The sequence below is a fragment of the Neodiprion pinetum genome, chromosome 2 (assembly GCF_021155775.2).
Source record: "Neodiprion pinetum isolate iyNeoPine1 chromosome 2, iyNeoPine1.2, whole genome shotgun sequence".
NCBI classification, from domain to species: domain Eukaryota; kingdom Metazoa; phylum Arthropoda; class Insecta; order Hymenoptera; family Diprionidae; genus Neodiprion; species Neodiprion pinetum.
The window spans coordinates 7,015,185-7,042,189 of NC_060233.1; the positions used below are offsets into that span (position 1 = coordinate 7,015,185).

Below are 27,005 nucleotides of genomic sequence, written 5' to 3' on the forward strand. Positions count from 1 at the left end.
TGCATGAAAGTCTAAGCTGTCTATCCAATTGTCCGTTTAACGCATCGGGGAGTTTTTAGAGCTGGCAGCTGATTTCAGAACGCACCCTTAGCTACGTCGATTTGTAGAGCTTACAAACACGCGGTATATTTGAGAACTCGCGTTTCGGCCAATCGAAACTCGCGGCTTGTGGCTTGAGCTGGGTCGAGCATCGATCGTACACTGCCATCTAGAAGATCTTTGTAAGGGGTAAACGTCAAAATCGAATAAATAGTCGTCTGCAGTGGCAGACGTCATAATACACGACAGATGAGTAGAGTGGGGTGCGAGCAAGTGTCAATTTGATTATTGTTGTCGGTTTGATATAACAGTGCGGATTACAGTCTGTTATTTACTACCGATGATTGAGAAATTACGCTTAAAAATTTTTGCGGGTGCCACGGGGAGGCGAGAAGGGCCACCCTTTTAATTTCGGGGAAGGAATGACGCTGGAAGACCCCTTCTTTGTCGTCAAGGAGTAAGTTCACAAAATGGGGCTGACGTTATCAATATTTTCTTTGTTTTCTATACTTCTTTTATTCACACTTCAGCTCAGATACGCTGTTGCATCTGATATACTGTCAAATCACCTGGTTTACTTTCTAAACAACAGGCAAAATTGTCATTCATCATTTACTATGTTTGTCAATACACGCGTTTCATGTGTGAGAATCTATTTAAATATCTCGGAATAAATTGCAGCACACGTTTTAAATTTTCGTAAACCGATATGTAAAATTACAAAAATTATTTTTGTCGTTTCTTCGTGTTCAAAATGTATCTTAGCATTATATTTCGCTAATGTTGTTAAAAAATAGCTGCGCTGCTTCTTGACAAAAAACGAATAATCATTATCAATTGTCTTCGTTAATATTGAATAAGGTCGTATAGTGTATACTCTGTGGATTTGCAACAATTTAGATTCGTATTATTCTTACTATTATCGTCATTTACAATCCCACAACTTATACCCTGCACTTAATTATTAAACATATTAATCGAAAATTCATATGTTCACAATATTTGAAACGAGAAATAGATCAAGAGTATCAACTGTGAAAAATTTTGTAAATATATTGAATAAATGTCAACAATGTTTCGTATTCGAATTCGAACCGAAACACAGTAAAATATTTTAATTGGTTTCCTTAATAGATACACGGGTTGTAACCGATGTAAATAAATAATTTCAAATGAAGCAAATTTATGGAAGAATCAGAAAGTTACATGGCTACGATCTGTTTGAACAATTTAAATAATTTTTATGTAGTTAAATTTTGTAAGGATGTAAAACAAAAAGTTGTCGTTTAGCGAGGTGTGCAAGGCTCTAAATAAAACACGAGCATTATACGGGCGTTGGACAGAGTTACAAGATGGGTCGAATGCAACAACAACTCCAACTGTAGTCGGAGGACTTCCGGTTTCGCGTGAAGAACTTGAGTGGACGACCACGGAATTGCGGAACGCTCTCAGGTCCATCGAGTGGGATTTAGAAGATTTAGAGGATACGATCTATATCCTTTTACTATTCTATGCTTTAACCTCGTGAAATTGTGTGTCAATAATAAAAAAAAAAATAAGCAACAACTTTATGTATATTAATTTTCACGGTTTATTGTCGACGAAAATTCTTAAACGTCAGATGAAGCTTTATTAGATGTTTATTAGCGTTCACCGTCATGCCTGTAAAGTGCAATTCAGCACAAAAAAAAAAAAACTTGTCTGTCATAATTTTTGCGTAATCGACAATAACGCGCCGAAATTGTATTGATATTGAAAATCAAGTAAGTTGAACCATAAATTGATTATTGAAAATATTTTACAATATTTTTGCTCTTGTCATAACCTTACAGGGAAATCGGGAATAGGCTAAGTTGAGAATAAACGTTTGTCTTTACTGATACTATTTCCTTCACAATATTCTGCACATTGACAACATGTTTACACCATTCAAAGCTTAGCAAATATGTAAGCCTTAACTTCACACATACGTATCGTAGAAAAGAATCCAAACAAATTTAAAATCGATAATAAGGAATTAACCATCCGAAGAAACTTCATAGAACAGACTCGTGAGATGGTTAAGGTGAGGTTGTGCAGTTAAGGACTAACGTTTTTCTAAAATTTCCATTACCAACATTACATGACTCATCCTTCCATACTTCCAATGCACAATTGAGAGCCTCGTTTATTTTTTTAGATTATGAAAGAAAAAATGAATGTAAGCAGAGGACGAGACCGTGATCATACCGCGAGACAGGTCAGTATTCTTAACTGAAAACAAAGTATTGAATGCAAAAAGAAATTATTCGTTGATTTGTTAAGATTGTGCAATGAATGAATCCATAAAACTAGGAAGAAAAGTTGTTTATACCTGATTTTTACAGCCCCTGCTGGACAACAGTCCAGCAAGAGTTCCCGTCACTCATGGAACAACAAAGTACAGTAAGCTGGAAAATGAAATGGACAGTCCTAACCGGCAGTTCCTTACGGATACGCTACAGCAGCAAAGCACAATGATGCATCAACAAGACGAGCAGCTAGATATGATTGGAGAAAGTATTGGTACCCTGAAAACCGTCTCTCGTCAGATAAATACAGAGTTAGACGAACAAGCTGTGTAGGTCTGACACTGTATTTAAAAAAAAACAAATTCAATAAGAAGTTGATATTTGATGCTAGTATGACAGTTCACAAGTAGCAAAGTTTCCTTAATGAAATATTTAATTTTTTAAATACTTCCAGAATGCTAGATGACTTTGGAAATGAGCTGGAAGTAACAGACTCAAAATTGGATGCGACAATGAAGAAAATGGCAAAGGTCCTTCACATGAGCAATGGTAACTATAACAATTACATTCCTGCTCCCACCACCTCATCGTCTACAGCATCCGACCTTATTTCTAAGCCTTCCTCTTTATCCTCTTTATCTAGTACCTTAACAAACTGTTTCTTGTGTTCCGCGGAATAGGACATTGGTAATAGTGTTCTAGTCATGTAAACATAAGCTACCAATCCGTGTAATTCCTAATTCTCAAGTTGATGTTGGCTTGATTTAACAAAAAATTTCAATTTGAACGAAACATTTTTTAACAAAGTTTGAAAATCAAATTATATTGTAATAACAGCAGCTTATGTTTACACAATTAATATACATTAACCAGTTCGGTCTGTGCAGTATCACTTTGCACAATTTTAATTTTTGTTTAGTGCATCGCAAGGTCAGAGAGAAAAATACGTGCAATTTAGCAAAATCCGATAACCTAAATCAATTGAGGGCTGAATGGATTAATGACATGACACTAAGAGTTTACAGTTTACAGCGGATTAGCCTGATTAAATGGTATTTTCCTCGTCTATAAAATAACACGATTCTTGGGGGTGAATATATGATTGAATACATTGAAATGAATGCATGTATTCCATTTACATGGCATAGTCTTACTCAAACGAAACACTTTGGTGCACATGGGCTACCAATTTCGACAGTATCCGGAATTTCGTTCTTAGCCACCTTTCAAGAAAGTAACTCAGATTTATATCTCCTATCTCTTGATGTGGGAATGTATAACACTGGGTAAGTTATAAATTCAAATCTAGTTTCCATGGCGAGTACTGTCAAAATCAGTCACCATGCATCCAACAAAAAGTGTCCTGTTGCAGCAAAACTATTCCACATGTGTGTAAAAAAAAGTCCTTTACCTAATATGTGCTTTAGACAATAATGTACCATCTATTTGAACAAGAAATGGTAAAGAAAAATTATAATGTAACTTTTCAAGAGTTTCAGCTAGTCAAAACTATGACGGTAGGTATTTTAAATACTATGATCCGAAAAGTTGTGTCAATATAATTACCTATTAGACATGTGGTATGTACATAGTTACCACTGTTAAAGGTCAGAGAAATATTGAACGGGATGTACACATGAGTTTTCATTTAGTAAGAGTAAAATTATACGTAGAGGAATCAGCAAATGGCATCAAATTTGCATAATGAAATAATGTCATTCCTATACCTAGTCTAACAAGACCTGAAGTTACAAAAATTTGTATACATATAGCATAGTGTTACGTGAGGTATTAAAATCATGTTGTTGACAACTACTATGATTATAATACATATGTTATGAAACTGTTGTAGAACTGATCGAAGCGTTGATTCAGAATTTATAGAACCGTAGAATCTCAGCTGATCATTCTGTTGTTGCGACTTCGGAAAATGTACTTGTATACCTAGGTGAACAGATAAAACGTTTATAATTTCTGGGAAGCGGATGTTAACTATTGTAAATGATGTTTTTGAAAGAAATTAGACATTCAATCCAAATATTCGTATTTGTTGAGAGATTTTAGAAAACTGTAATCAGTGGTCATTGTGACAAACTGAAAAGTAATTCATCTTAATCGAACACCAAATGATTACATACCACACTGAGTTGTATTGTACCCCAGACTACATATTCTAGTAAATTAAAACTTCCTTAAAAGTTGCAAAATATAAATTGAACACGTTTGCAGCTAATTTAAAGAAATGAAGACGATGCTGTTCTGAAATACAATCCTGACAAAATCAACATTGTTAACTAGGCTCATTTTCAAACGCATATCAGTTTTAGATTTTATCAGTTACCATTTTTAAATAGTTAGATTTCTGCCAAAAACAACTTCTATAATATGGAATTTAGAGATGCTTGCAAATAATGAATGTTCAAAGGAATGTAAGAAGAAAATCTACACGTTAACTCTAACCATTATGGTATATATATACTGTACTGCTTGGCAGTGGTTTAATTTTTTGATAAGTTTTGATTACACCTTTTAAGTTTAAAAACACATGAGTCCCCAAAATGTTGTTGAATATTTAAACAATTTGAAAGATTTGATATTACAAAAATAATAATAAACTTCAATGTTAAGGTCTTCTTCTGATTGTTGGTATTAAAGTTTAAACTAGGGTAAGACTTATTTGTGTTTCAAATTGTTACATATTGTCTCTCACAAAATCAACAAAATAAAAAATGTAATTTTATAAGTGGCGCATGTGATGTTACTTTCCGTTTGTTTTAGATCGGAGACAATGGGTAGCCATTGGCGTCTTGACTGCGATATTGGTACTACTAATTATTTTGTTTATAATTAAGTGAATAACTTATTTCATTTTACAGACTGTTCATCAATTATAGTGATTAATTTTCTTACTAGAATTTAAATGTAATCCAGTGTACACGTATACATATTACATACATGTATGTATATGTGTATTATATATATATGTATATTAACTTTTGTTAAACAGCATATTTATTTACCAGAGTACCGTTTTACCGAAGATAAATAAAAAGATATTTACGTTGTTGTTAGAAACAAAGTGCCATATACCATACATATAATGTTAACTCGTCCTTTGTAAAATGGAAGAAAAATCAATATCTCGTAAAATAAAGGTAGTCACCTTGAATTTTGACAAAAAATATTTTTTCTTTTCTTCTTAGTTGTAAAAATTATCAATTCCTGTTAATTTTTTGACATCATAAAGCTGTTACTTATTTCAATTTCGCGTTTCAATTATTCTCATAAAAAACAAATCTCATACGAGGCCATACAAAAATTATGAATCATTGTAATTATTTTTTTAGTCTTATCAGAGTACAATGATTTTATAATTGTTTATTATTTTATATGCTACATTTTGTTCTAAACTATAAACTTCGTACAAATGTTTTTTGTTTTTTATTTATAATTTTATATAAGTAAAAAGTTTAAAGAGTAAAGTATTAAGTATTATGAATTGCCAAAAAACACCGGTAATCAAAGTTTCTAAAGTTGGCTGAAGTACCAGTCATTAATTTAGATTACCAGTTGTTCTTTCTTACTTTGTCGGTTCAAGGAGAGCTGAAACAGCCAACTTGACTGCACATCCATTGACAGATGATCCATACACAATGTTACAATGATTGATATAGATGTTCAACAATGACAAGGCTCATCATAACGCATTCGTCAAATGAGTTATAGTCTTCGTACGAGACTCTAAAGTTTCGGGACCTATTCTAAGATGAGTTTTGAAAACGTGTGTTCTGAGCTTTAGAAAATGAAATAAGGAAATCGTTTAAAGTTGCAGAGTATAGTTGGCAGAGGTATATTATTGAAAATTTTATAATGTTGAATAGGGTTCTATTATTTAAATCTTTGGTATAATAATCATGATTGCAGAGATTATCATTGTATAAAAAGTATCAACGTACTTAACTTCAGAAAATACAAAGTGAATGTTTTAACTTATCTGTTAAATAATAAAATCTAGTAATTAATGTACAATTAAAATAGTTTTTTTTAATGTTTTCTTTTTTTTTTTTTGTTGTTATTGTTATTTTCTGATAAAACATTGTACAAACTGTGAAATTTTGTATAATAGAGAATTGAAATCTCGAAGTTAATGACAATAGACATAAAAAACGGTCAACTGACTGTTTTAACATTATTATTACATTGTTCTATTAGTAAATTAGCGTCATATTATTGAAAAACTCGAAGTTCATTTTTCGTCTATTAAAACATGTCGTTTTTATGTTGTTTTTCGCCTATTTTCTTTCAATTTTTCGTAATTTTTTTCTGAAAATCATATTTTTGCATTCTCAGTGTTCATTTGAAATGTTTTTTGAAGCATCATGCGATACTGGATTGTATAGATTTTGAGAATTTGACTTGTTAGTTCTGGTTTCATTCAAGTAAACGAAACGTAAAATTCATGATTTTTTTTTTAAGTATTCTATGGCTATTTTATGAGACATGATGGAAGTCTAAGGTTCGAGACGGACTCGTTTAAAGCAATCCGTTGGAAGAGCTAATTTAATAGTTTCTATATTTTCAACTTCAAGTTTAAGCCTTGCTACTTCTTCATCATAATTTTTCACCCACTGAATTTGAAGATTTTTCGCCACTGTCAAGGCACGAATTCTTTCATCCAAATTATTAGCCTTTATTTCTTGCTCGGCTGCATTAAGTCGTTCTTCCAAACGATCCAAGTCCGCTTCGTCTAAAAGTATGCAATGTTATAGTAGATTTTTTAATAATTAAATGACTTTGTATATCATCAAAAAATACTACATGTATAAGTATAATTTTCTCGAAATAAAATACTTTACGCTGTTCACTAGATTATTGTTTTCTTGCTTCCAAAACTCACTTATTTCTGGCAAAGCCTCTAGTTCCTTTATAATCTCAGCTACTTCTATCAGAGCTTTATCAACTTGTTGGGATGCAACACCAACATTGGTTTTTGATTGTCCGACCTTTTGTTTCGCCTGATTACAAAGAGTAAACATGCACATTATTTTTTTATATTAGTTTTCAAATTGAATTGAATTAATCGAAAAATTATCATTTGAAAGAAGCATATTATATATATTTTTCGACACTAAAATCTGACCTCGCTAGTAACGTTTGCGTCCCTGGCTGCCTGTTCTTCTTGTTCCTTGATACGACTCTCTGTGAATTTTAGCCTAGTTTGTAGGTGTTCTGATTCTTGACTCAAACTAATGGCTTTGGATTTTGTTCTATTCGCTTCCATCCTGATTCTGTTGGCATTTTCACTTGCTTTATTTGCATAGTTTTCCTGGAATACTTACAGTTAGTATCTTTTCATGTTTAAAGTTCATTAGAAACATTGTTTTTATTTACCTGCGCTTCTTTAGCAATATTCCGTGCCTTGACTGCATTAACTTCAGCCCCATTCAAAGTTTGATCAGCTGATCTAGTTTTTTCAAAAGCATCATCAATCAGTTTTCTGATCTCGTCAATGTCACGCAAGGATTCTTGTGCTATCAGTTGTTCCCGTCGAACTTCTTCGTCAAATTCTATACAAAACGTGAATCGTAAGTTATGAACCATGTGATAACAACTTGAAAAAATAATTGGTGTTCCAGCTATATTCAACCAAACTAACCGCTCAATTTCTTGTGCGTTTCTTGGGCTTCTTTAAGAGTGTGATCACCCCTTTTAACAGCTTCATCAACCTTTGCATTCGCATCGTCCGCTTCCAAGAATAGTTCGCCAATCGTGTCTTGTTGATCTCTCGCTCTTTCCAATAATTTTTCACTGTTCAAAATTTTCTCACTTATTTCTCGCAGTAAATCATCATTGTCTTCCAGTAATAGTTGAGCTCGCTCTTTTATCATTAATCCCTGTAACATAGACAAATGATAAAACTTATGAGATAGTATGACATTAACAATGTTTCACTCAAGTATATAGCAAAGCAAAGTTATAAGTAAAAAAACTTTATGGAATGTAGACAAAGGTGCAAAAATAATTTGAACTTAGGTAAAATCTCACCTCGTTACTAATGGCATCGGCTTGCCTTTGAAGTTCATCAATATCAATGGTTGGAATAATAAGATTTACAATTGATATCACCAATGCTTCTTTTAGAACTGCGGCAGATTTATTAGCTGTAATTTTTGTGAGATCCTTGACTTTATTAAATTTATCCTTGAGTAACTGGAGTTCATTATCCAATGCTCGAATCTCATCGCTGATGGAATAAAAAAAATATGAATAGTAAAACCATATAAATTTCATGTCAATGAACATTCATTGCATTCAATAGATGTTGACCAATTAAGAAAATTTTCAAAGATTACACTGACCTTATGTTGGTGTTTTTGTACATAGCTTGTTTTGCTAGATTATAAGCTTGCAGTGTTCTGTTTTTTGCATTATTTGCAATGTCATAAACTTTCTTTGCTTCGTTTGTGTTACTGTAAGAATATTTCATTTAAGCCTTAGAAATAATTTTCATGTGATTCGAACAAGTTTTATTACAAGTCACATACGTCTATACAAGTTTCGTCGCATAGTTTTAGCTGTATTTAGAAGAAAAAATACTTGACCAAATGAGAGATGCTATTAAACCCATGGTTGTATAATACCGAATAGGTTGCTTGTAACTTACATATCTGCTAGTTCACGTGCCTTCTGCGCGATAGCGGTCATCTGATTATTTTGTTGGCCAACTTCCTCGGCTCGTTTTCTAGCATCCTCTAATGCAGTTCGACCTTCAGTTGCTAAATAACCTTCAGCTTCCTGCAGTCAAATGATTTATTTTGCATTGATGTATAAGTACGTTATGCATAAATGCTAGTTTAAAACTATAAAATAATAGACTTACAGACAGTTGTTCGTGAATTGTATCTAACACTGTTTCGGCCTCTTCAATACTCATTTGGCCGTTAGTAGCGGTCTCGTTGGCTCCGTCAGCAATAGATTCGACCTCTTGTGAATTGTAATCTATCTCGTTCAGAAGATTACGCAACTCGTCCAATTGTTCGACTAGAGATTTCTTGTTACCTAAAAGATATACAATTTCATTTGTGAGCAGTTAATCATTTTGAATAACAACATGAAAATGAACTCTACTGAAAGAAATCTAGATACCACTTACTTCCAGAATTTTGTTGAGCATTTTGTAACAACGTTCTGACACGATCTTGAACGTTCTTTAAATCTTTTTCAAAGTCCGTATCTTTTTTAAACGCAGTTTGAGAGCCTCCAATTTTTCTTAATGTATCTTCTAAATCATCTAAGCGCCTCCGATGCGCGTTTATGGCATCTTGAACCAAATTGTAGCAAGGAGGACAGTCTATACATCCACGCTGCCGGTCATGCTTGTTTTCTTTGCAGCGGTCACAACGTCGACCTTCCACATTTTGCAGACACTGAGAAATAGCACAAAGTTCGTGTAGAACAAACTCAATTGATTTGCATAGTACAGAATTAATAACTTACTGGACACTGCCCATCTGGACCACATTGCAATTCTTGTGAACCAATTTCATCGCAGTCACAGCGCTTGCACCCTTCATTACCAAATCCGTATTGGTAGGGCAAACAGGCGTCGCAACGTTGAGATGTTACTCCAGGTTTACATTGACACTGTCCTGTCAATGCGTCACAAGTCCGGTCATGCGATCCTTCGGGGTCGCAGTTACAAGCAGCGCAACCCTAAAATACGTGTTTAAACAATATATGTGAACTTGAGTGATGTATTACTCTTGAAATTGCATTTGAATTAGCTACAAATTCCAAGAAATTACCTCTCCGCTAGCGATATTATAATATCCGTCTTCACACTTGTCGCAGTTACGCCCAGTCACATGAGGCTTACACCTACAATAGCCTGTCAATTGGTCACAAGGAGCGATACTTCCGTCATCAAGTTCCTGCGTGCCTGGAGCATAACACTGGCACGCTACACAGCCATCCTCTTTACGATCGGATAAGGCATCGCCATAATATCCTAAAATGGTCAAGAAATATTCATGCAATTGCTTATTATTACGCAAATGAAAAAGTTTTTCACATCAATGAAAATGCGAATTATAGATTACCTGGAAGACACTCCTCGCAGTTAAAGCCAGCTGTGTTGTTTACACACTTCAAACATTCTCCTGTAAGTTGATTACAGTTTCGCACCGCATTCAAGTCGATGTTGTTATTACACTCACAAGGCCTGCATTTTTGGTTATTTTCAGGGTCACCGAAGTAGCCATCAGAGCAAACTTCGCATCGAGCACCTGTGGTCGGATGTGTTTAATCAGTATTCAAGTATATGTCAGCGTTATACAATATACTATTAAGTATACACATTACTGATTTTATGCTTCCAGTATCATAGAATACGAACCTGTACGTCCTAGAGGACATTCCGAACAAATTGGGTCGGCATTATTATCAAGTAAAATGCAATGCCCTTGATCTGGACAAGGGCATGGTTTACAATCATCAGGTGTCCCCTTTAATGGGTACCCATAATATCCACGTTGACAGTGCTGACAATTATCTCCCGAGGTGTGATGCTGGCATATACATTGGCCTGTGGATAATTAGCAGGCACAAGTTTAAAATATTGAATCAATTTCTGATTGTACTTGCAAATTATCGGTTTTTACCAATAACGATTTCTGCATAATGATCATACTTTTATTATGTAATACGCACCTGTTTCGGCTTCACAAATCTCGGCATGTCCATTACAGTTACACGGTACGCAAAGCGCGAATGGACCACCGTTTGAGGGTTCATGATGAAAACCTGGCGAGCAGGATTCACAAAATTGACCAATGTATCCGTGAGGACAGGTGCAGTGTTCTATCCAATCCGCCGGTTCGCCGGCTGCGCCACGATGTGCTGTTTCTAGCATTACATCATCCAAGAATCCTCTGCCTGAAGTGCATGTAAAAAATTATTAAAAAATACAAGCTTCAGAGAAGGAAATTAGTAGATCTTGATTACCTTTGTGAGTGTAAGTTCCCCTGATTTTGATCGCGGTCAAATTAGATAATATCGACATGAAATCTCGCGATGATAATTGCGGAAGCCAACCATAATCAGGATGCTCGTGTAGCCTAAATCTGTATTCCATAAACTGTGGAAAAATCGTGGATTAACGTCGCGTCAAACGATAGACAATGCCGTTTCAATAATTATATACGTACTACACCAGATGGTGAAGGGTTGTTCTGTCCGAATATTGGTTGCGCAATCGGCTGCCCATTCCTTCCTTCAAGAATTACGTCACTTACGGTTGGTGCCGCGCCTCTATCTCCTATCCTCAGTTTGAAAGTCATATCTTGATTGTAAGACGCACGTTGATCGCCAAGAAATCTGTCTACAAGGAACATGAGTGATCAAAATATTATGAACAATATACGACTCGATTGACATTTACATTTTATAAGGTTCACACTTACCAGGTGCAACGAAATACACATCTTCACGATCTTGGGCTGCCACACTGATAGATTGTGTCAGCGAGTCGTAATTGAGTGGTAAACGTCTGCCATTGACTTCCGCCGACCAGCGCTCGGTACCTCTAGCAAACATGCTCTCAATAACAACTTTAGAATATCCAGATTCAGATTCACAGACTGATGAATGCCCGTAACAGAAGCACGGGGTGCACCCGAATACATTTGAAACAGCAAGATTGAAGAAGCCAGGACGACACCTGCGAGTGAAGGTTGAGATGTTATTACGACTGTATGGATGTCGAGTAAAAATTGGATACAATATAATTTTGCAGTATCTTTAAAAAAAATATCAAATTTGTAATTTGATTAAAGCTGACTATCAAAATTCTTACTCGCGACAACGTTTTCCTTCAACGTTTTCCTTGCACTGGCAATCTCCGTTATATGGGTCACACGTTTCAACGTTACCCAACGAACCAGCAATATTACACTCACAGGAAGTACAACCAAGTGATCCAAAGTTATAAAAATTAGGAGCACAACGATCACATTTGTCTCCGGTAACACCAGGCTTGCACTGACACTTGCCTTCACTGTTACACTGCAAGCTTCTTGAACCTGTGAACATCGAATACCGCAGTGAAATATATTATATATTTTAATTGAAAATAACATATTTGTACTCTATTTTCACAATTTCAGCAGATTCCTATCTAATTATTACAGAAGCTACGATTCACTTACCAGTTTCATGACAATTGCAAGGAAAACAATAGCCGTCCTCAGCACGTTCGTAGAAATTTTCACGACATCTTTCACAATTAGCACCGTCGCGATTCAAACTACAGTCCAAACAGTGTCCTCCGTGTCCAGTAGCTTTATACAGTTCATTATCAAAGTAACATCGGTCCGAGTAGCCGTTACAGTTGCACGCTGATATTGAGAAAAGAAATGTATTTAATTAAGAATATTACGTAGGTATAACAAACTATGTAAAGTATAAAACTATCATCATCCAAATTGCGCATTAAAAATCAACGAAACTTATAAAACAAAATATGCATATCCTACAAGGAGGGGCTGCATAAGGAAATCCCTTAGAGAGGAAATATATGTATAGGTACAAGTATGCAAGATACATCGCGGCGGCTTCTCGCAAAGAAGTCTTCGCAGTCACCGTAAAAGGGAAGGCAGGTCATTGTTTTCGAAAACCGCGTGACTTCTATTTTATCAGCAATTGCTTTTCATGTCACTATATCGGAGATGCCCATAATTATTCTCGACTTTCTTACGTTTCTTCTTAACAATTAGCTAACTCGCGATTTCAAATACTTCGGGACAGCAAAAATTGATACGTGATTCCAAAGTAATCATTTTTTTTTATATACATCATGTTGAGAATTTAAGAGTGATCAATTCATTTTAGATTTCTGCTGTTTGTGGGAATATCAGTTGCATAGATATTCTACGAATAATGGCGTAATGTATTTCAATCACTCCAGGGGATCGTTTGGTTATTTATTTTTTTATTTTTTTCTCCTTAAATAAATTCAAAGAACTCCGCAACGGCTATCGCACGATTCACGTTCTGCATTACTTATCGTTGTAGCGAGAACGAAGAGCGTGCGAGGCTTGGCGATGATGGTATTCTTTCGTTTCGCGACTTGGTTGACTTGGTTGACTTGTCCATATAAGGTGAGGCCGCACAATGGGGTTCTAAGCCGACCGAGCAAGACGGTGGGCAGGCAGTTTATACGTGGGGAAAAAACATTCAACAGATCCACGAAGCGGCAGAATGCTCGCGGATATCGCGATCGCGAAGATATGATTATGCATCTGGCCGAAGCTGCATAACCGATTCGAATAATAAATTTTACCGAATTCTAATTTAGCGATGAAATAATGCGTTCAAATATCAATTGAGAAAAAAAAATCGTGACGATGATTATACCTTTGCATTCATAGGTGTTAAACGACGTGGCTCGAGCCCAGGGTGCGTCATTGTAAAATGGCAAACACTCGTTGCAATCGGCTCCAGCGGTGTTGTGTTCACAGCTGGAAAAATTGTTGATATATTATGAATTTCAATTGTTCGAAAACATATCGTTGAATAATCTGTTGTTGTAATTGATACGTAAATTCAGAGGTAAATAATAATAAGCATTTTAGAATCGAAGAAAAAATGCGGAGATTACTTCGATAAAATCCGAAACGTGTCAAGATTTGATTTTTCGTCTAGACGATACGTTCCGCAATTAAATTTCGCGGCTTCCCGAGTCAAATGCTCACCGACAAACGCGACGAGTTGATCCATCGATACCCGTACTCTGAACACATTCGCCTGCGTGTCCGTTGCAGGTGCAACGTGCACCAACGGCTACTTCAGCGATGGCGTAGTAGTACGATTTCAACACTTGATCATCCCCGAATACCTCGTCACCGAATGTGTTTAGCCGATCCAAAGTGATCCTCAAGTCGCTGGCTTGGACCCATTCCTATAATGTACAGAAAACAAGTTTGCGCGAGTAATGGAAGATCTTTAAGCCTTTAATTCACGCTGGGAAACTCAGCTTCCGACCGTTTTTAAAGCTTTTCATTTATTAAACTACTTTTTTTGATAACAACTGCCGAGTTGGTTCCACATGATTCCTAAAATACGTCTAAGTCTAGAAAACGGTATAAAATAAATTTATTTACTTATCGTAAAAATAGCTCATGTAAACGAATGCTCCTAATTCATATTTTTCCACAAAAAAAAGCATTTTCCGCTAATCTACTATGAAAATCCGAATGCCAATTTTTACACAAATTTAACAGACACCAAAAAAATTGACATGATTTTTTCAAACTTTTTTTTATTCTTTTTGTTTGTCCGCCATATCGGATCCGCTATTTTGCATTTTCGAATTTCGAATTCAGATTCGTAATCAGCGGTCCCAAAAGCCCATGTTTGCAAAATTTCAAGCGAATCGCATCTGAGGAAAAATGTGTATACGAAAGGATTTAAAGACTTCGGCGAAAAAATCTCGACAGTCAAAATTAATTACCTGCAGTTCCGGGTTGGTCTCAAACCAGTAAGCAGAGGGTCGTCCTTCGAGGGTGGAAAAGGCTACGTTCCCGCCGGTTAGGGGAGATATGTCCGAGTACTCAGAGCTGCACAACACTCTGGTATCGTCGCCGCGAACGGTTTCCTTAGAGTCGGGAAGTCCGTAGGTGTCCCTGCAGGTAGCCGAATAAAACTGGTACGGCTGCCAGGGGGAATTCTCGTTCTTCCTCTTGTATATACCCAAGCTTTCGGGTCGCGGTGATATGAAAAGTATCCGGACGTAGGTAATGTCGTAAGTCTTATCTGAAATTTGTTATTACGAAAATTCTTACTTCTCGCTTGAGAATTCAGATTACTGGGCATCTGTAATTTTTTCGTTTGAAAACGAGGGAAGAATGATTATTGTGGTAAATGTTCGAGTTTCGGTTTTTCATTGTGATTAAATTTTTCTGAGAAAAACAATCCCGTTACCGCATTCTACAAATTCCAGATCCATCTGCGCAATTGCACTTCTCTGATCACATTTCGCCGATTCATTAACAATGAATAATTATTGGCTACTTGGGGCGAATCGTAGAAGAATAATAACGGTTTGGGCGTTCAGTTTCCGTGAGAATGAGGAAGATTGTACCTATAATATTTTAATGCTGCAGCAGCTGTCCTTTTAAAAATTCGTGGAAAAACCGCTTGGTAGGTGGTCTTCGTCACGTTGGTTCAGATGAACGTTGAAAGCCTTAGAAAGTCGGCTGTTGTTTTATGAATGAACATGTGGGGCCCAGAAGGTCTCGATGGTTTATTCTGTTGGGACCGCATGATCGTTAACTCGCAAAAATTTCTCCCTCGCACAGCCATATACATATACTGTTTCTTATTACGAATGTTTGTATGACCCTATGTTGAAATAAGAGAATACTATAGTAATACGAAGCTACAATATGAAGTGTAATTTTTATTCATAGTTGTTTTTCAACATGAGCAAATGAAGATCAATGAATATCAAAGTAACGAATTTCTTCTTTTCCTGAATTAGTAGTATGTAAATTATAGTACGAGCAATCTGTTATAAAATGCCCACAAAACCTTATCTAAAGAGGTCAATATTTCACCCCGCCCATTCCATTTTCCTCTTCTTTGATACTCTCGCATCTGACTCTCCCGTCTCTTATATCAGCTTATATCTTCGCTCCTCTGTCGTTATAATAGTCGTAACGAATGAATGAATCTTTTATAGTACAGTCCTGCTGCAGCTAGACGCCATACTACGTGTATATATATAGGTATATCATACATCATACCCGACCGTACGATATTACACACAGCTGTACGTCTGAGAACTGATATGACTATGAGTACTTATCTGTATAGAAAAAAAAACAAACAAGAAAAATAATCATGAATCTGCCCGGATGTATGGTAGGTATATGAAACTCAGTAATACGTCAAGTATCTTTGCAAAAAAATTAAATCTCATCTCCTCGACGTTGAGTTTTGAAGACTTCGTTTGTTAGGTATTCGCAAAAAGAATATAGAATAAAACGGTTTTGTTAATGGATATAAATTGACGAAAAAAACAAGTTACAAATCGCTAACTTTTCCGCGAAAGTACAATATAATGCAATGAAAACGAAATAATATAACAATCGTTTTGTGCAGGCATCAAGCTGCGTTACCGGAAAATACGTCACGCACGTGTTTTACATGCACTGCGCCAAGGTGGGCGAGCTACCTGTACATGCATTTGATGGGTGTAATAAGCCCGTGCGTGTTTACAATGTTGAAGGCTTGTAACCAGTGACAGGCGATATAAATAACGTCGAAATCACGGCTAAGATAGTTCAGTGGCATCGCCATGCAGAAAAATGTAGCAGAGCGCCTCTGCCTAAAGTTAGAGTCTATATTTCACTGCCCGATATACATATACGTTTCAACCATCAAAATTAAGCGCATGATGAACGACCACGAACTCGGCTTTACGCTTTACCGCGTTACACTCGTATAATCATTACTAGAAAAATTTAAATATGTGATATTAAAAAGCGAATGACGTGCAATATGTGTTTTGATTTTGTTGTTTCACAGTTCGCCAAAAAAGTTGGTGGGATTTATTTTTAATTGAAGAATTTCAAACGTACCTAGGTGAAGGGTCAGATTGACCTGGTTGGGATACTGAACCGCCTCGTACATTGTTTCCGATTGCCACCACGTAGCGTTGTCGTTATTCCCAAGATCCGTTAGGTAGGATGCAGGGTGATCACCCGCATGGCAAAAATCGCAGGATTTTTGCTGGACTCCAGTTTGCTTGCAGTATTCGGTAGGGATACCGTTTTCACCGCAGGTGTTCGTTGCCTCCATGGGAACGCTGAATGCCGCGTTCAAAAACGAGGGAATGCATCTCTGAAACAATATGATTCGATTCGTCATTTTCAAGTCTATCTCATGTCTTGTAGGTACAATATAAATAGAGAAATTGGTTGGTATAGATCATTCGCCGTTGCGTAAATACACCGAGGTTCTTAATCGTATTTCCTTCTACTTCGTCAACAGCAAGCCTCGTAAAAGCGTGGCGAAGATCATCGAGGCCTTTGAAAACGTGGCACAAGTCGTAGAGATGTTATGTTATTTCGAACCACGGATTCTGCTGACGATAATATGCTGACCCGGTACCGATAATACAGAGATTTACATTCAACGGTGATTTCCCGGAATAATTATTTACATCGAATCGCGGCGGTCCGAGTTCCGTCTGGTCCAGTCTATTCGTCAATGAAAACCGATATCCGTTCCGCGTTTATCTAACGACTTTTATCGATATTAGCAACTACGACGGTCTATCGATCACTCCTTCTCACATTATACAGTACATATAACACAGTTCTATGTTTAGCGAATAACTCTTCAACGGAATTGCAGAGCTCTGCTTTTGTTGCTTACAAAAACTCAATATAATTTCCGTTCCTCAACTTCAACGTCGCTACTGTTGTATGCATATTTTACAGCGATCGATCTGTTCTCATTTCTTTGCGTCTAATTATTACTTTTCGCCTCGCGTACTATCATTGCAGGTTATACTATTAGTGTGATAGGTATACGAACTTTTTGCAAAAAAAAAACTGCATAATATACGATATTACAATAATTTTCTCCGTCTCGTTCTCTCGTTCTCGTTCCTTCTGCTTCTTCTTCTTCTATCAGTCGGCGCACATAATGGGCGGTAAGTTATTAGCCTGTAAAGATTGAGACTTTCTAGCCGCGACGGACGGAGAGCTATGAGTACCTAGACGAAAAAACGAGAGGTCTCCTTATCCCTCCTTGCAAGCAGGTTCATACATGCACGCTGCACTCGAAACGCTTGCCGATATCGCGGTCGCACTTGTGAACTTAGAACATACAAGATTACACCACATGAAGTACCTATTCCGAGAAAAAGGTTTACATTATTTCAGGTAAAAATATATTTTACCCGATATTGAAATATAACTCGTTTGAAGTATATCATATACCTATGTTTTGTTGCTTTACAAAAATTCTGAGTCAATTCGACAGAATTTTACCTTCCCGTTTGCTGCTCAACTCAACGGTTTGTAAATCCTATTCTTACACGGTTTTATTACTAGAGAGCATCACGCGTTACATGGCGAATTTCTATGCTCAAGCGGATTGCGGCGGTGAAGAACGATTCGAACAATAAAGCCGGTGAATAAGCTGCGGAGAATGCGACAAGGGGACAAGCCCTGCGAAATTTGTCGACCGACGGAGGTCGGACAGTCAGTCTGTAGAAGTACTGGAACAACCGAGGAAATCTATGAGGAATAATCCTTACGCATTTTCTGGAATATTCGGACCTTGTCTCCGCTCACGATCACCCTTAGACAGGCAAATATTTACCGATGGAGGATTCACCCTCGGTCTATGGTGCTAACGAGCATTCTATCGCGTCTACTTCAAACCGATAAATCCGACGAGGTTGAAGTTCGTAACGTTATAGTAACGAAACGTTGAGAAAAAAATCAGTGTTTTCTTATTTTTACAACGATTTTGACGTAACTAGGATTGCAAAATATAAGTATGTTTCGTGTTATTACGGTTTACTGAATTTTAAATAGTTCCAAAATTGCGAAATAACGGTTTTCCTTCAGCACGAATTGTACGATAACGTTACTAACTTCAACGTGATTAAATCCGCATCGGCTAAAGTCTTTCAATAATTCAACCAACTGTGGTGCCTATATTCACGAAAGAACCGCATAAACTCGGTCTTTGTTGAGAATCGTGGTTGCAGAAACGAAAATTTTTTTGAAAATCGAGGTCGTGAAAACATCGGGGCAAGTTCGAACTTGCATAACATTATTTCGATGTTCTTCTACGGAGTTTTGACAAACGATTTTCGGAATATCTCAAATTTTGGTTACGGAATTTGTACAATTTCGTGTCCAAAAATGGAACAGCTGAGAAGTATCATACATTTACATTGTACGCGTAACTACATCATTCTTTATTATAAATACATACTCGAACAAGGAGAACGGCGGTGCTAGTATCGCGTATTTATCTGTGGTGTGTATTTATCTCGGCGGAGAGTTCAAGCAACTTCGAACTCGTTGATAACCCTCCTGTACCCTAGGCGTCCCTAACAAAACCCAAAATTAAGTCATCTAAAAATAGATCGTCATTTCTTCTCCCGTTTGCTCGCAACACACGCGGCATGTGCAGGCCATGCAAAGACGTGGAGTTACGACGTTCCAGCCTTCTTCTTCTTCCAGTTCCAGCAGCGTCGTGTGAACTACTTAACAGCTTTACGGGCGAGTTCTTCTCGTCATTATCAACCATCTTCAACATATCCTCTCCTTCCTTCGCTGCTACTACGCTATATCGGCTTTCTACGCTGTATAGCCTACAAACGATAATAGTATATTGTGTAACAAGGAGGCAAACTCGGTCTTTTCGAGTCGAGCGTAAGTTTGCGATACGAGTCGTGGGTGAAGTAGAAGTGGAATATTGCAAATAAGCGAGGCGAAAAGACGTTGTCTCCTTGTTCCACACGATTCTTTATGCAACAAGAGTGTGTTACGCGTTTTTTCGCGAAGCGTGAAATTGAGGTTAGGTTCGCGTAATGTCAGATTTGTTCGCCACAGCGCATGCGCGCAGTGAAGAAAAGGCCACTTTTATCTCCTCGGTCTTAAAAGTGGTCTTTTCTGTACTCCGCGCATGCGCATTCGCAGACTCACTCGACCGTCATGGAAACGGGTACTTTGTGTAAGGAAACACGTAGGGAAAATGCGTAAAACATGCTCGCGTTATATAAACAAAATTTACAGCTTCGATCAAACTCACCTGCGCTCTTCCGGTAGTTTCGTTGTAGCACTTGTCATCTCTACGCGTTATCGGTATCTGGTCAAATTCCGCGAGCACTGTAACCACGGAAGAGCTCACGGCGGCAATGAGGAGCAGCGAATTCCACATCGTCCCAGACATATTGTCAGTAGTTTTGTCACGGTACCGATATCGTCCGTACCAGTTTTATACTTAAACCTGTTTATTATCTTCGAAGAACGCGCTGCGCCGATTTTTCCGCTCACTCATCTATGCGCGCGATTTTATTCTTTGCGTACAATAGCAGCTGAGAAACACTAAAGTCCACCACTCGTTATTCTAGTGGCAGTGCCAGTTCCTTCATCAATCCTCGGCACTGTAATCAATTTTCACTATTCAACTACAACGCGGCGTAAAATATAACCCTGCTAATGATATCATTTCAACGACATTACAAACAATTACACGCTTATTTGCCGATATCGTTCACCGGTAGTTATACAATTATACATACAAATTTCCAACATCAAACCACGGGCATCGGCAACTTTCGTTGTAATCATCAATGTTTCACGGATCGGTAAAAGAGTCCAGAATCATTGATAGATAGAGAAATAAATAAAAGTTGCTAATGCCCTGCATCAATATGAAGATAGTAAGTATCCTTTACGAACGTACGTACGTATAGGTACATACATACATACGTGCATACGTGCATACACCGTGTAAACAATAGACGATCGGCACGTGGTGTCGGAGGATTGACGCGGGAACGTGGGAGCCGAGAACTGGGAAGAGAGGATAATCGGCCAACAATAAATTACAAGGCACCGGCGAGGCGGTCAAGACGTCCTTAAACGCACGCAGAGACGACGACAACCGACACTGAACACCCTCCGCCTGGCGGACTCCAACTGCGGACTAAACTCAGCTCCGTCCTCCGACTCTCTCGGCTTGGGAGCAGGCGGCGGCACTCGGCGAGCCTTATATTTCCCATTGTCAGCTTCGCTTCGCCTCCTTTGCCCTCGGCTTCGCCGGCACTTCGCCAGGCTGCGCCAGGCTTCGCTCAGCTCTTGAGAGCGCCGATGTTGTGGTGGTGTTGGTGGTGGTGGATCCGTCGATGCGACCATGCACACCAAGTCGTGAACGGGCTCCCCGAGAATTCTTCTCGTTCTCGCTGGAACCTCTCCCTTTGCTGCACGCCCCCCTCCTCGTCCGCGGTCCTTCGCTCCTCGAGAGTCAGACTCGCCAAGCCTCCGGCAATAACCCGTCGACCCGTTCCTTCGCGTCGTGTTGCTGGGAATGAATGCCGAATGCAACCGTTTCGCTTCGAGGGACACCGACACGCGTCGTGTTTGTATTAAGCTTGACGCTCGCCCGGCGCCCTACGCCCACGGGATAGGTATAAAGGGTATAAAGTACGCGTTATTTGCGAGGTTCGCCAGGTTTCACGCATCTCTGCACCTCGCGACGCGCGCCCTTCTCGGTCTAACCCCCTTGGTGAAAATCATTTCTATGATTTTCTACCAATTTTTAGGGAAATTGGAACACTTCGTACAATTTTGTACAAAAAATTTGTCGATATGTATAGTATTGTTGTAAAAACTCTTGTAGATTTTCGGTAAAAAATCTACAAGATAATACAATTTGTAACGAAAATTAACAATTCTTTACAACTAACTATGTATATTTACAATTTTTACGAAATGTTCCAATTTCTGTAAAAATTCATAAAAAATCGTAGAAATGATTTTCACCAAGGCCCACTGATATGTATCAGTGATCTACACTTTCGAGGCCCTTGTTCTTTGACTTAAGCACGCGATGTTAAGAATATTCTCCTCCCGATTATCGGCAGCTAGTGGACTTCCTCGTCTCTTAATTAATCGTCAAACACTTAGAGAAAATGAAACGGTTGCGTGCGTTACGTCGTTATTACATACCATTTACGAGGTGCTAAAGTGTACTGTTTTCTAGCGTGAAACAATAATCAATCACGATACTTTTATACGCATCGAATATTCTCAGCATTGTATCTTATTGTTAATTACGGTACTAAGTTACGTTAGTAACGTTAACGTAACGAAACACCAGGGAAAAAATCATTACTGTGCAATTTTAAAATGGTTTTGAAGAAGTTGGATTTTTTAAAATAACAGCATGTTCTGTCTATCATGGTTTACTACATTTCGTACATTGCCAAAGATGCGAAGTAACGATTTTTCCTAAACATGCATCGTTACAGTAACGTTACTGACTCAATCCTCGTTCAATGAGACGACGGTGAGGTGGAGGTCGGATGTGCCATGGGGCAAATGATATAGATATCTCTTTACCCGGAAACGACAAGCGATACTGTGCGCCTCCCACGCTTCGAGACCATAATGGTACAAGAGCGGGTATCTCGGTGTTTGTACATACACATAATGTAATATTCTCGATTTAGTTATGCGGTATATGTGTACTGCAATCATGCGTCAGTCGCTTTGCGGGATCTAATATTGGGCGATCGATGGTTAATCGAATATGTTCGCGATCACCGCGGTGAGATTTACCACGATGCATATTTATTACGTATAATGTGGTCCACGGAATTTCTTCGTTGACAAATTCACCGACAGAATCGACCTAAATAACATCGAGATCAGTTTCAAGCATAAAAAACAACAGATATGCCTTTACAGTATATGTATGTTGTATTGCACAGATAATATGACCGACGAATAAACTTTGTTTCCTTAGTTTTCTTCAACTTTCAACGTCAACAAATTACACAGCTAACATCCATCTGCACGTAGGTACAAGGTAGAGCTGTGTGCGTTATCTTCCATGTCGATGAAGATGAACTGGTTAACTTTCGTAGTTCTGTAAGAATATCCTAAGGATGACTTATCGATTAAAATTATTATAAGCACAATTTAATTTGTTAAAATCGACATCGTGATATATTGTATACCTACGTTGCTTAAATATAGTAACAACACGAAGTATACCCGTACGAAAACGTTAAATGTGGAAACGAAACATTTTTAACACGACCATATTATTTTCGTATCGTAGAATGACTAATTTTGTTGTTCTTTACTTCTGTGCCTGAAGCGATAAATATTATAGGCCTGAAGCGGTATGAGGTTAAATATGAGGCCGTATTGTAAAGATTGTACTGTTTAAATTGACACGAGTAGAATATTGAATGACATTGTCAGCGTAATCTTTTACAGTAGAAAAAAAAATACGATTTGTATCTTTATTGTTTTATTCGCGAATTTTCAATTCAATATGACAATAAAATTAAAATCGATATCATTGTATAAGTCGTACATGAGTATTAAAATATAATAAATTTATTTCACCTTACATTAATCAAATTGTATTATCTTCAAGCTTACACACAAATGACTTTAATTAGTATAATCAATCGTTGATTAATTTTCCGTGCCACCAAATCAATGATTTGTCAAATTACTTAGCATGTGTTAATTGGTACACATATCTAAATCGTTTATATGAGTTAAATATATTAAGAATAAACAACTAAACAATAACACTAAGAATTCCTGCGGTGCGAATTATCCGCGGCGTCACAACTTTATCAATATAAATATTCATAGTCATTCGTGAAATAATATGTACATGTTTTCAACCCTTTGCTTCGCATTGCATGCAGGTGATACAAATGTGCCTCTAAGTCTCATCGTCAATATTAGAGTTATTAGGGGGTAGAAAGTAGTTTTCTCTATCGCATGAATTGATCACGGAGGATATTCATAACATGTAAATATTGTTCGGTAGATCCGTGCTCAATATCAAGCAATAACGTTGGTAACACTTAAACGGAATTTACTCTAGTTTGACATACTCATTTCTCAAGTCAAAGAGACTTTGAATAATTTAGTTACATGTGAAACTGATTTGCTAAGGCGATTCCGTCATCTCGTAACGAAAGACTTTGTCGAAATGGATTTTGAGGTCGTTGAGACTGCGGTAAACGTCGCGATGAGGTACTTTCGTGTTATCGGTTGGCTTTTTGTCATCACGTTTGATCAGTATGGCGTTCCATTTGGCATTTTTGGCACCGAGATAATCCTTGTCGTACGTATCTCCGATGTGTACGGCTTCATGGGGTAGAACCGATCTATCGCAATAACGTTTCGTTATTTTTAGAGCCTCTTCAAATATCAATGGATCGGGCTTTTCGGTTCCAAGGTCGTACGAGGACAAAACGAAAGAGAAATACGGGCGCAATTCGGTGCTGACGAGTACAGACTCTAGACGAGCATCAAAGTTTGATATGACACCGAGTACGACATTCTTCTTTTTCAAGTAATCGAGTATATTTAGCGTGTCGGGATACTTGTGCCAGCATTCATTCGTACTATAACATTCGATCAGGGTGCTCGCCACCTTTTCGAGGGCCTTTTCGCAAGTGTGCTCGTTTTGCTCTCGGAAAACGTTGTACACTATGGTTCGCCACCAATTCTCCCATCCGAGTCCCGTGTGCTTTCCAAACACCGGATGATCCGCCGCCAGTTTGTTAAAGTTCTGTTTAAAACTTCCCGCCAATTTCCCAGGGTCCACCGAAATCCCGTATCTCAATCCCACTTCCGAGTAGTGAACCTCCAACCCCGTCATCAGCAGAGTTCCCGTCACGTCAAACGTGACTAAACGCGGTCGTATAGCGTTCATTTTTCACCCTGTATTTTCACGATTTTTTCAATACCGCACAACTTCAATTAAATCTGACTGTCACGCGATCAAAACAGAAAATCATCACGGATTTGCAAAACTGATGAGATAAAAAAGGGTTTAATTTTTTTATTACCACCGGTGCTGCTAGCGCTTACAAAAATGGCCGCCATTCGATATTTGTGCGCATCAACGTGCGCATCTTTTACGTTATTGTTATGTTATACTTCTATCGTAAAAATTTTGTCAAAGGAATTATGGGATTTTGTACATATTTGTCCACCAATTCTACGAATATTTTTTTAATTATAAACGGTCAGTAATTAATTTCTTACACTCTACGTTAGTACCAGCGTTAAGTGACGCTGAAAAGTTTGTGCGCCAAACTGTGGATCACGTGATTCTGAACAGCGGAAATTTTAAATAAATGATCTTAGATAATTATTTTCCTTAGTTATTATTATACTTATTTATGATAATACAGAATTATTCATCAAATTCATGAAGTACGTCAAAGTACTCCGACATTTTTTCCCAAGCTAACAAAGCATGTTCTGAAAGCTCACCGATATCGCCGATAATCTCTTTAATACCAATTTGGTTTGCAGGCAGTGATTTTTTGTCATCTTCATTATCGGCGCCTGAACGTGTGTCTGAAGAATCTTCTAAAACAAATGCATTGGAATTGGATATAAAAATTTTTGTTGAATTTGTTTCTCACAGACATCATTCGAAAAATATTTATTTTAATATAAGAGGTTCAGTTTCTTGACGTTCAGTAAAGATTTCCCCATATAATTAATAACATTCAATCCGTGTAATGTATGCAAGCCTCATACTTAGTGTAGAAATGATACTGTTACTTTGGATTGTTACATGTCAGAAATCATACACTAAATTTATCTATAATAATCCACTATATTTACGTTGAGAAAACAGGACAAAACTGTAGCAACACGGCATAGATCTCTTGAGCCAAACGAAACAATGTTTAGCTTCTCTAACTTATTTAATTGAAAATTAATCAATATTAATGCTGTAACATATTTTATTACAACGTTAGTAGATCCTCGTAAAATTAAAATAAGAAAACGCGAAAGACTAATGATTATTTATTTATCCGAAAGCAGAAATTGTATCATTCATCTTGTTTATAAGATACGTATCTGAAAACAGATTCATTCTAATTTTTATGCACATGCTCAAATACACTTAAAATTGTATCATCCCGCAAATATCCAACGTAATTACTCCATTAATTATCCATGTATTTTATTCCTTTATCGTAACTTTTTTTTTTTTTTTTTCAAATAAATTTATATTCAATTAATATATAATTGTCTTGCCAATTTATTGCCTCGATTTCTTCATCCGATCTAAGATAGTTATAATACCTTTGGTTAAACTCCGACATCCTGAGAATGAACTCTGTTCTCCGCATTTATACTTCCGTTTCGATCTTTTTCAATATTATTGCAATAAGAAATTGGCGCCCAACATAATAAATATTGTATAACGCACGACAGCCGGAGTTTCACAAGATAGAAAATCGATCACAGAAATAACGATGGTAAATATAAATATCTGCAAATTCGTATCTTACCATTCGCCTTTGATGAATTCATGATGCTTAGCGTCGTGATACGTCAACGTGAATGATGCGATTTGACTTGAGTAATTGAACATGACCATCATGTGTATTTCCTTCTCTCCCAGAGTGATTATAAAGGTTTTTCCCTGATGACGGTCTTGCCGGAAGTGGTATCGCCAGCGTTGTTTGAAATGTTGAAACAATGGTACATTAAATGATAAATGCGGGAAGTAGGTGGTACCGATTCCAAATATGTACAGCAAACTTGCGCTGTAAAAGATAACCGTAACGGAAAAAACCACATTTGTATGTTTGAATACATACATCACGAGAACTAAACTAAATAGTTATGAAGAGTCTCATGGATTCTATAGCGAAAATAGTATATTAGTACATTGTAGACTAGAATGAAAAACGATCGGTATGTTTAATTTTTATTTTATTTTTTTTTCTGTTTAATAATACTTTAATCAATTCTTAACAAATGGAATATTTTGTAATACTATATATCCAATATGTACAATTATTGCAAAATAAGAAGGAAGAAAATAAGGTAAAATAAAGACGTGGATTGAAGTGTATAAATTCTGCAATGTACATTA

At 37.2% G+C, this 27,005-nt stretch overlaps 3 protein-coding genes across 9 annotated transcripts; 1 reads left to right on the plus strand and 2 right to left on the minus strand.

Annotated features, from left to right (window-relative positions):
* Nucleotides 1-210: 210 nt before the first annotated feature.
* On the plus strand, nucleotides 211-5,491 carry LOC124212573 (syntaxin-6). 3 transcript variants are annotated; one of them, XM_046612742.2, is made up of 7 exons: nucleotides 211-496; nucleotides 1,330-1,532; nucleotides 2,010-2,104; nucleotides 2,219-2,278; nucleotides 2,406-2,638; nucleotides 2,764-2,858; nucleotides 3,229-5,491. In XM_046612742.2, the coding sequence occupies exons 1-7, from the start codon at nucleotides 462-464 to the stop codon at nucleotides 3,378-3,380; spliced, it is 873 nt and encodes a 290-aa protein (XP_046468698.1). In that variant the 5' UTR covers nucleotides 211-461; the 3' UTR covers nucleotides 3,381-5,491. The 3 variants fall into 3 exon arrangements, with proteins under 3 accessions (XP_046468698.1, XP_046468700.1, XP_046468699.1); XM_046612744.2 differs by having other exon boundaries at nucleotides 5,088-5,491; XM_046612743.2 differs by having other exon boundaries at nucleotides 2,764-3,335.
* On the minus strand, nucleotides 4,824-22,401 carry LanB2 (laminin subunit gamma-1). Of its 4 annotated transcripts, none has more exons than XM_069133395.1 (26): nucleotides 22,385-22,401; nucleotides 20,148-20,502; nucleotides 16,949-17,210; nucleotides 14,818-15,119; nucleotides 14,060-14,265; nucleotides 13,722-13,825; nucleotides 12,515-12,703; nucleotides 12,163-12,388; nucleotides 11,771-12,027; nucleotides 11,516-11,688; nucleotides 11,313-11,445; nucleotides 11,019-11,243; nucleotides 10,705-10,893; nucleotides 10,409-10,594; nucleotides 10,115-10,317; nucleotides 9,807-10,022; nucleotides 9,463-9,736; nucleotides 9,190-9,368; nucleotides 8,974-9,104; nucleotides 8,669-8,779; nucleotides 8,355-8,553; nucleotides 7,966-8,203; nucleotides 7,701-7,876; nucleotides 7,450-7,635; nucleotides 7,207-7,324; nucleotides 4,824-7,056 (listed from the first exon to the last, which is right to left on the minus strand). In XM_069133395.1, exons 2-26 carry the CDS (start codon nucleotides 20,286-20,288, stop codon nucleotides 6,821-6,823), a joined length of 4,860 nt encoding a protein of 1,619 aa, XP_068989496.1. In that variant the 5' UTR covers nucleotides 20,289-20,502; nucleotides 22,385-22,401; the 3' UTR covers nucleotides 4,824-6,820. The 4 variants fall into 4 exon arrangements, with proteins under 4 accessions (XP_068989496.1, XP_046468684.1, XP_046468682.1 ...); XM_046612728.2 differs by lacking the exon at nucleotides 22,385-22,401 and adding an exon at nucleotides 20,831-21,215 and having other exon boundaries at nucleotides 20,148-20,465; XM_046612726.2 differs by lacking the exon at nucleotides 22,385-22,401 and adding an exon at nucleotides 20,831-21,215.
* Nucleotides 22,402-23,374: 973 nt separating this feature from the next.
* LOC124213109 (rhythmically expressed gene 2 protein) lies at nucleotides 23,375-26,565 on the minus strand. Of its 2 annotated transcripts, none has more exons than XM_046614015.2 (2): nucleotides 26,416-26,565; nucleotides 23,375-25,477 (listed from the first exon to the last, which is right to left on the minus strand). In XM_046614015.2, exon 2 carries the CDS (start codon nucleotides 24,810-24,812, stop codon nucleotides 24,042-24,044), a length of 771 nt encoding a protein of 256 aa, XP_046469971.1. In that variant the 5' UTR covers nucleotides 24,813-25,477; nucleotides 26,416-26,565; the 3' UTR covers nucleotides 23,375-24,041. The 2 variants fall into 2 exon arrangements, with proteins under 2 accessions (XP_046469971.1, XP_046469973.1); XM_046614017.2 differs by having other exon boundaries at nucleotides 23,375-25,474; nucleotides 26,416-26,519.
* Nucleotides 26,566-27,005: the final 440 nt, after the last annotated feature.

What these genes read in the sequence shown, in the direction of transcription:
- LOC124213109 (XM_046614015.2), bottom strand. Translation starts at nt 24,812, where the DNA reads ATGAACGCTATACGACCGCGTTTAGTCACGTTTGACGTGACGGGAACT.
- LOC124212573 (XM_046612742.2), top strand. Translation starts at nt 462, where the DNA reads ATGACGCTGGAAGACCCCTTCTTTGTCGTCAAGGA. An exon ending in AGACTCGTGAGATGGTTAAG is followed by an intron (nt 2,105 to 2,218) that starts GTGAGGTTGTGC and finishes TTATTTTTTTAG; the next exon opens with ATTATGAAAGAAAAAATGAA. An exon ending in GGTCCTTCACATGAGCAATG is followed by an intron (nt 2,859 to 3,228) that starts GTAACTATAACA and finishes ATTTTTGTTTAG; the next exon opens with TGCATCGCAAGGTCAGAGAG.
- LanB2 (XM_069133395.1), bottom strand. Translation starts at nt 20,288, where the DNA reads ATGTCTGGGACGATGTGGAATTCGCTGCTCCTCATTGCCGCCGTGAGC. An exon ending in TAACACCTATGAATGCAAAG is followed by an intron (nt 12,704 to 13,721) that starts GTATAATCATCG and finishes TCTCAATATCAG; the next exon opens with CGTGCAACTGTAACGGCTAC. An exon ending in GCACGTGAACTAGCAGATAT is followed by an intron (nt 8,780 to 8,973) that starts GTAAGTTACAAG and finishes ATATTCTTACAG; the next exon opens with TAACACAAACGAAGCAAAGA.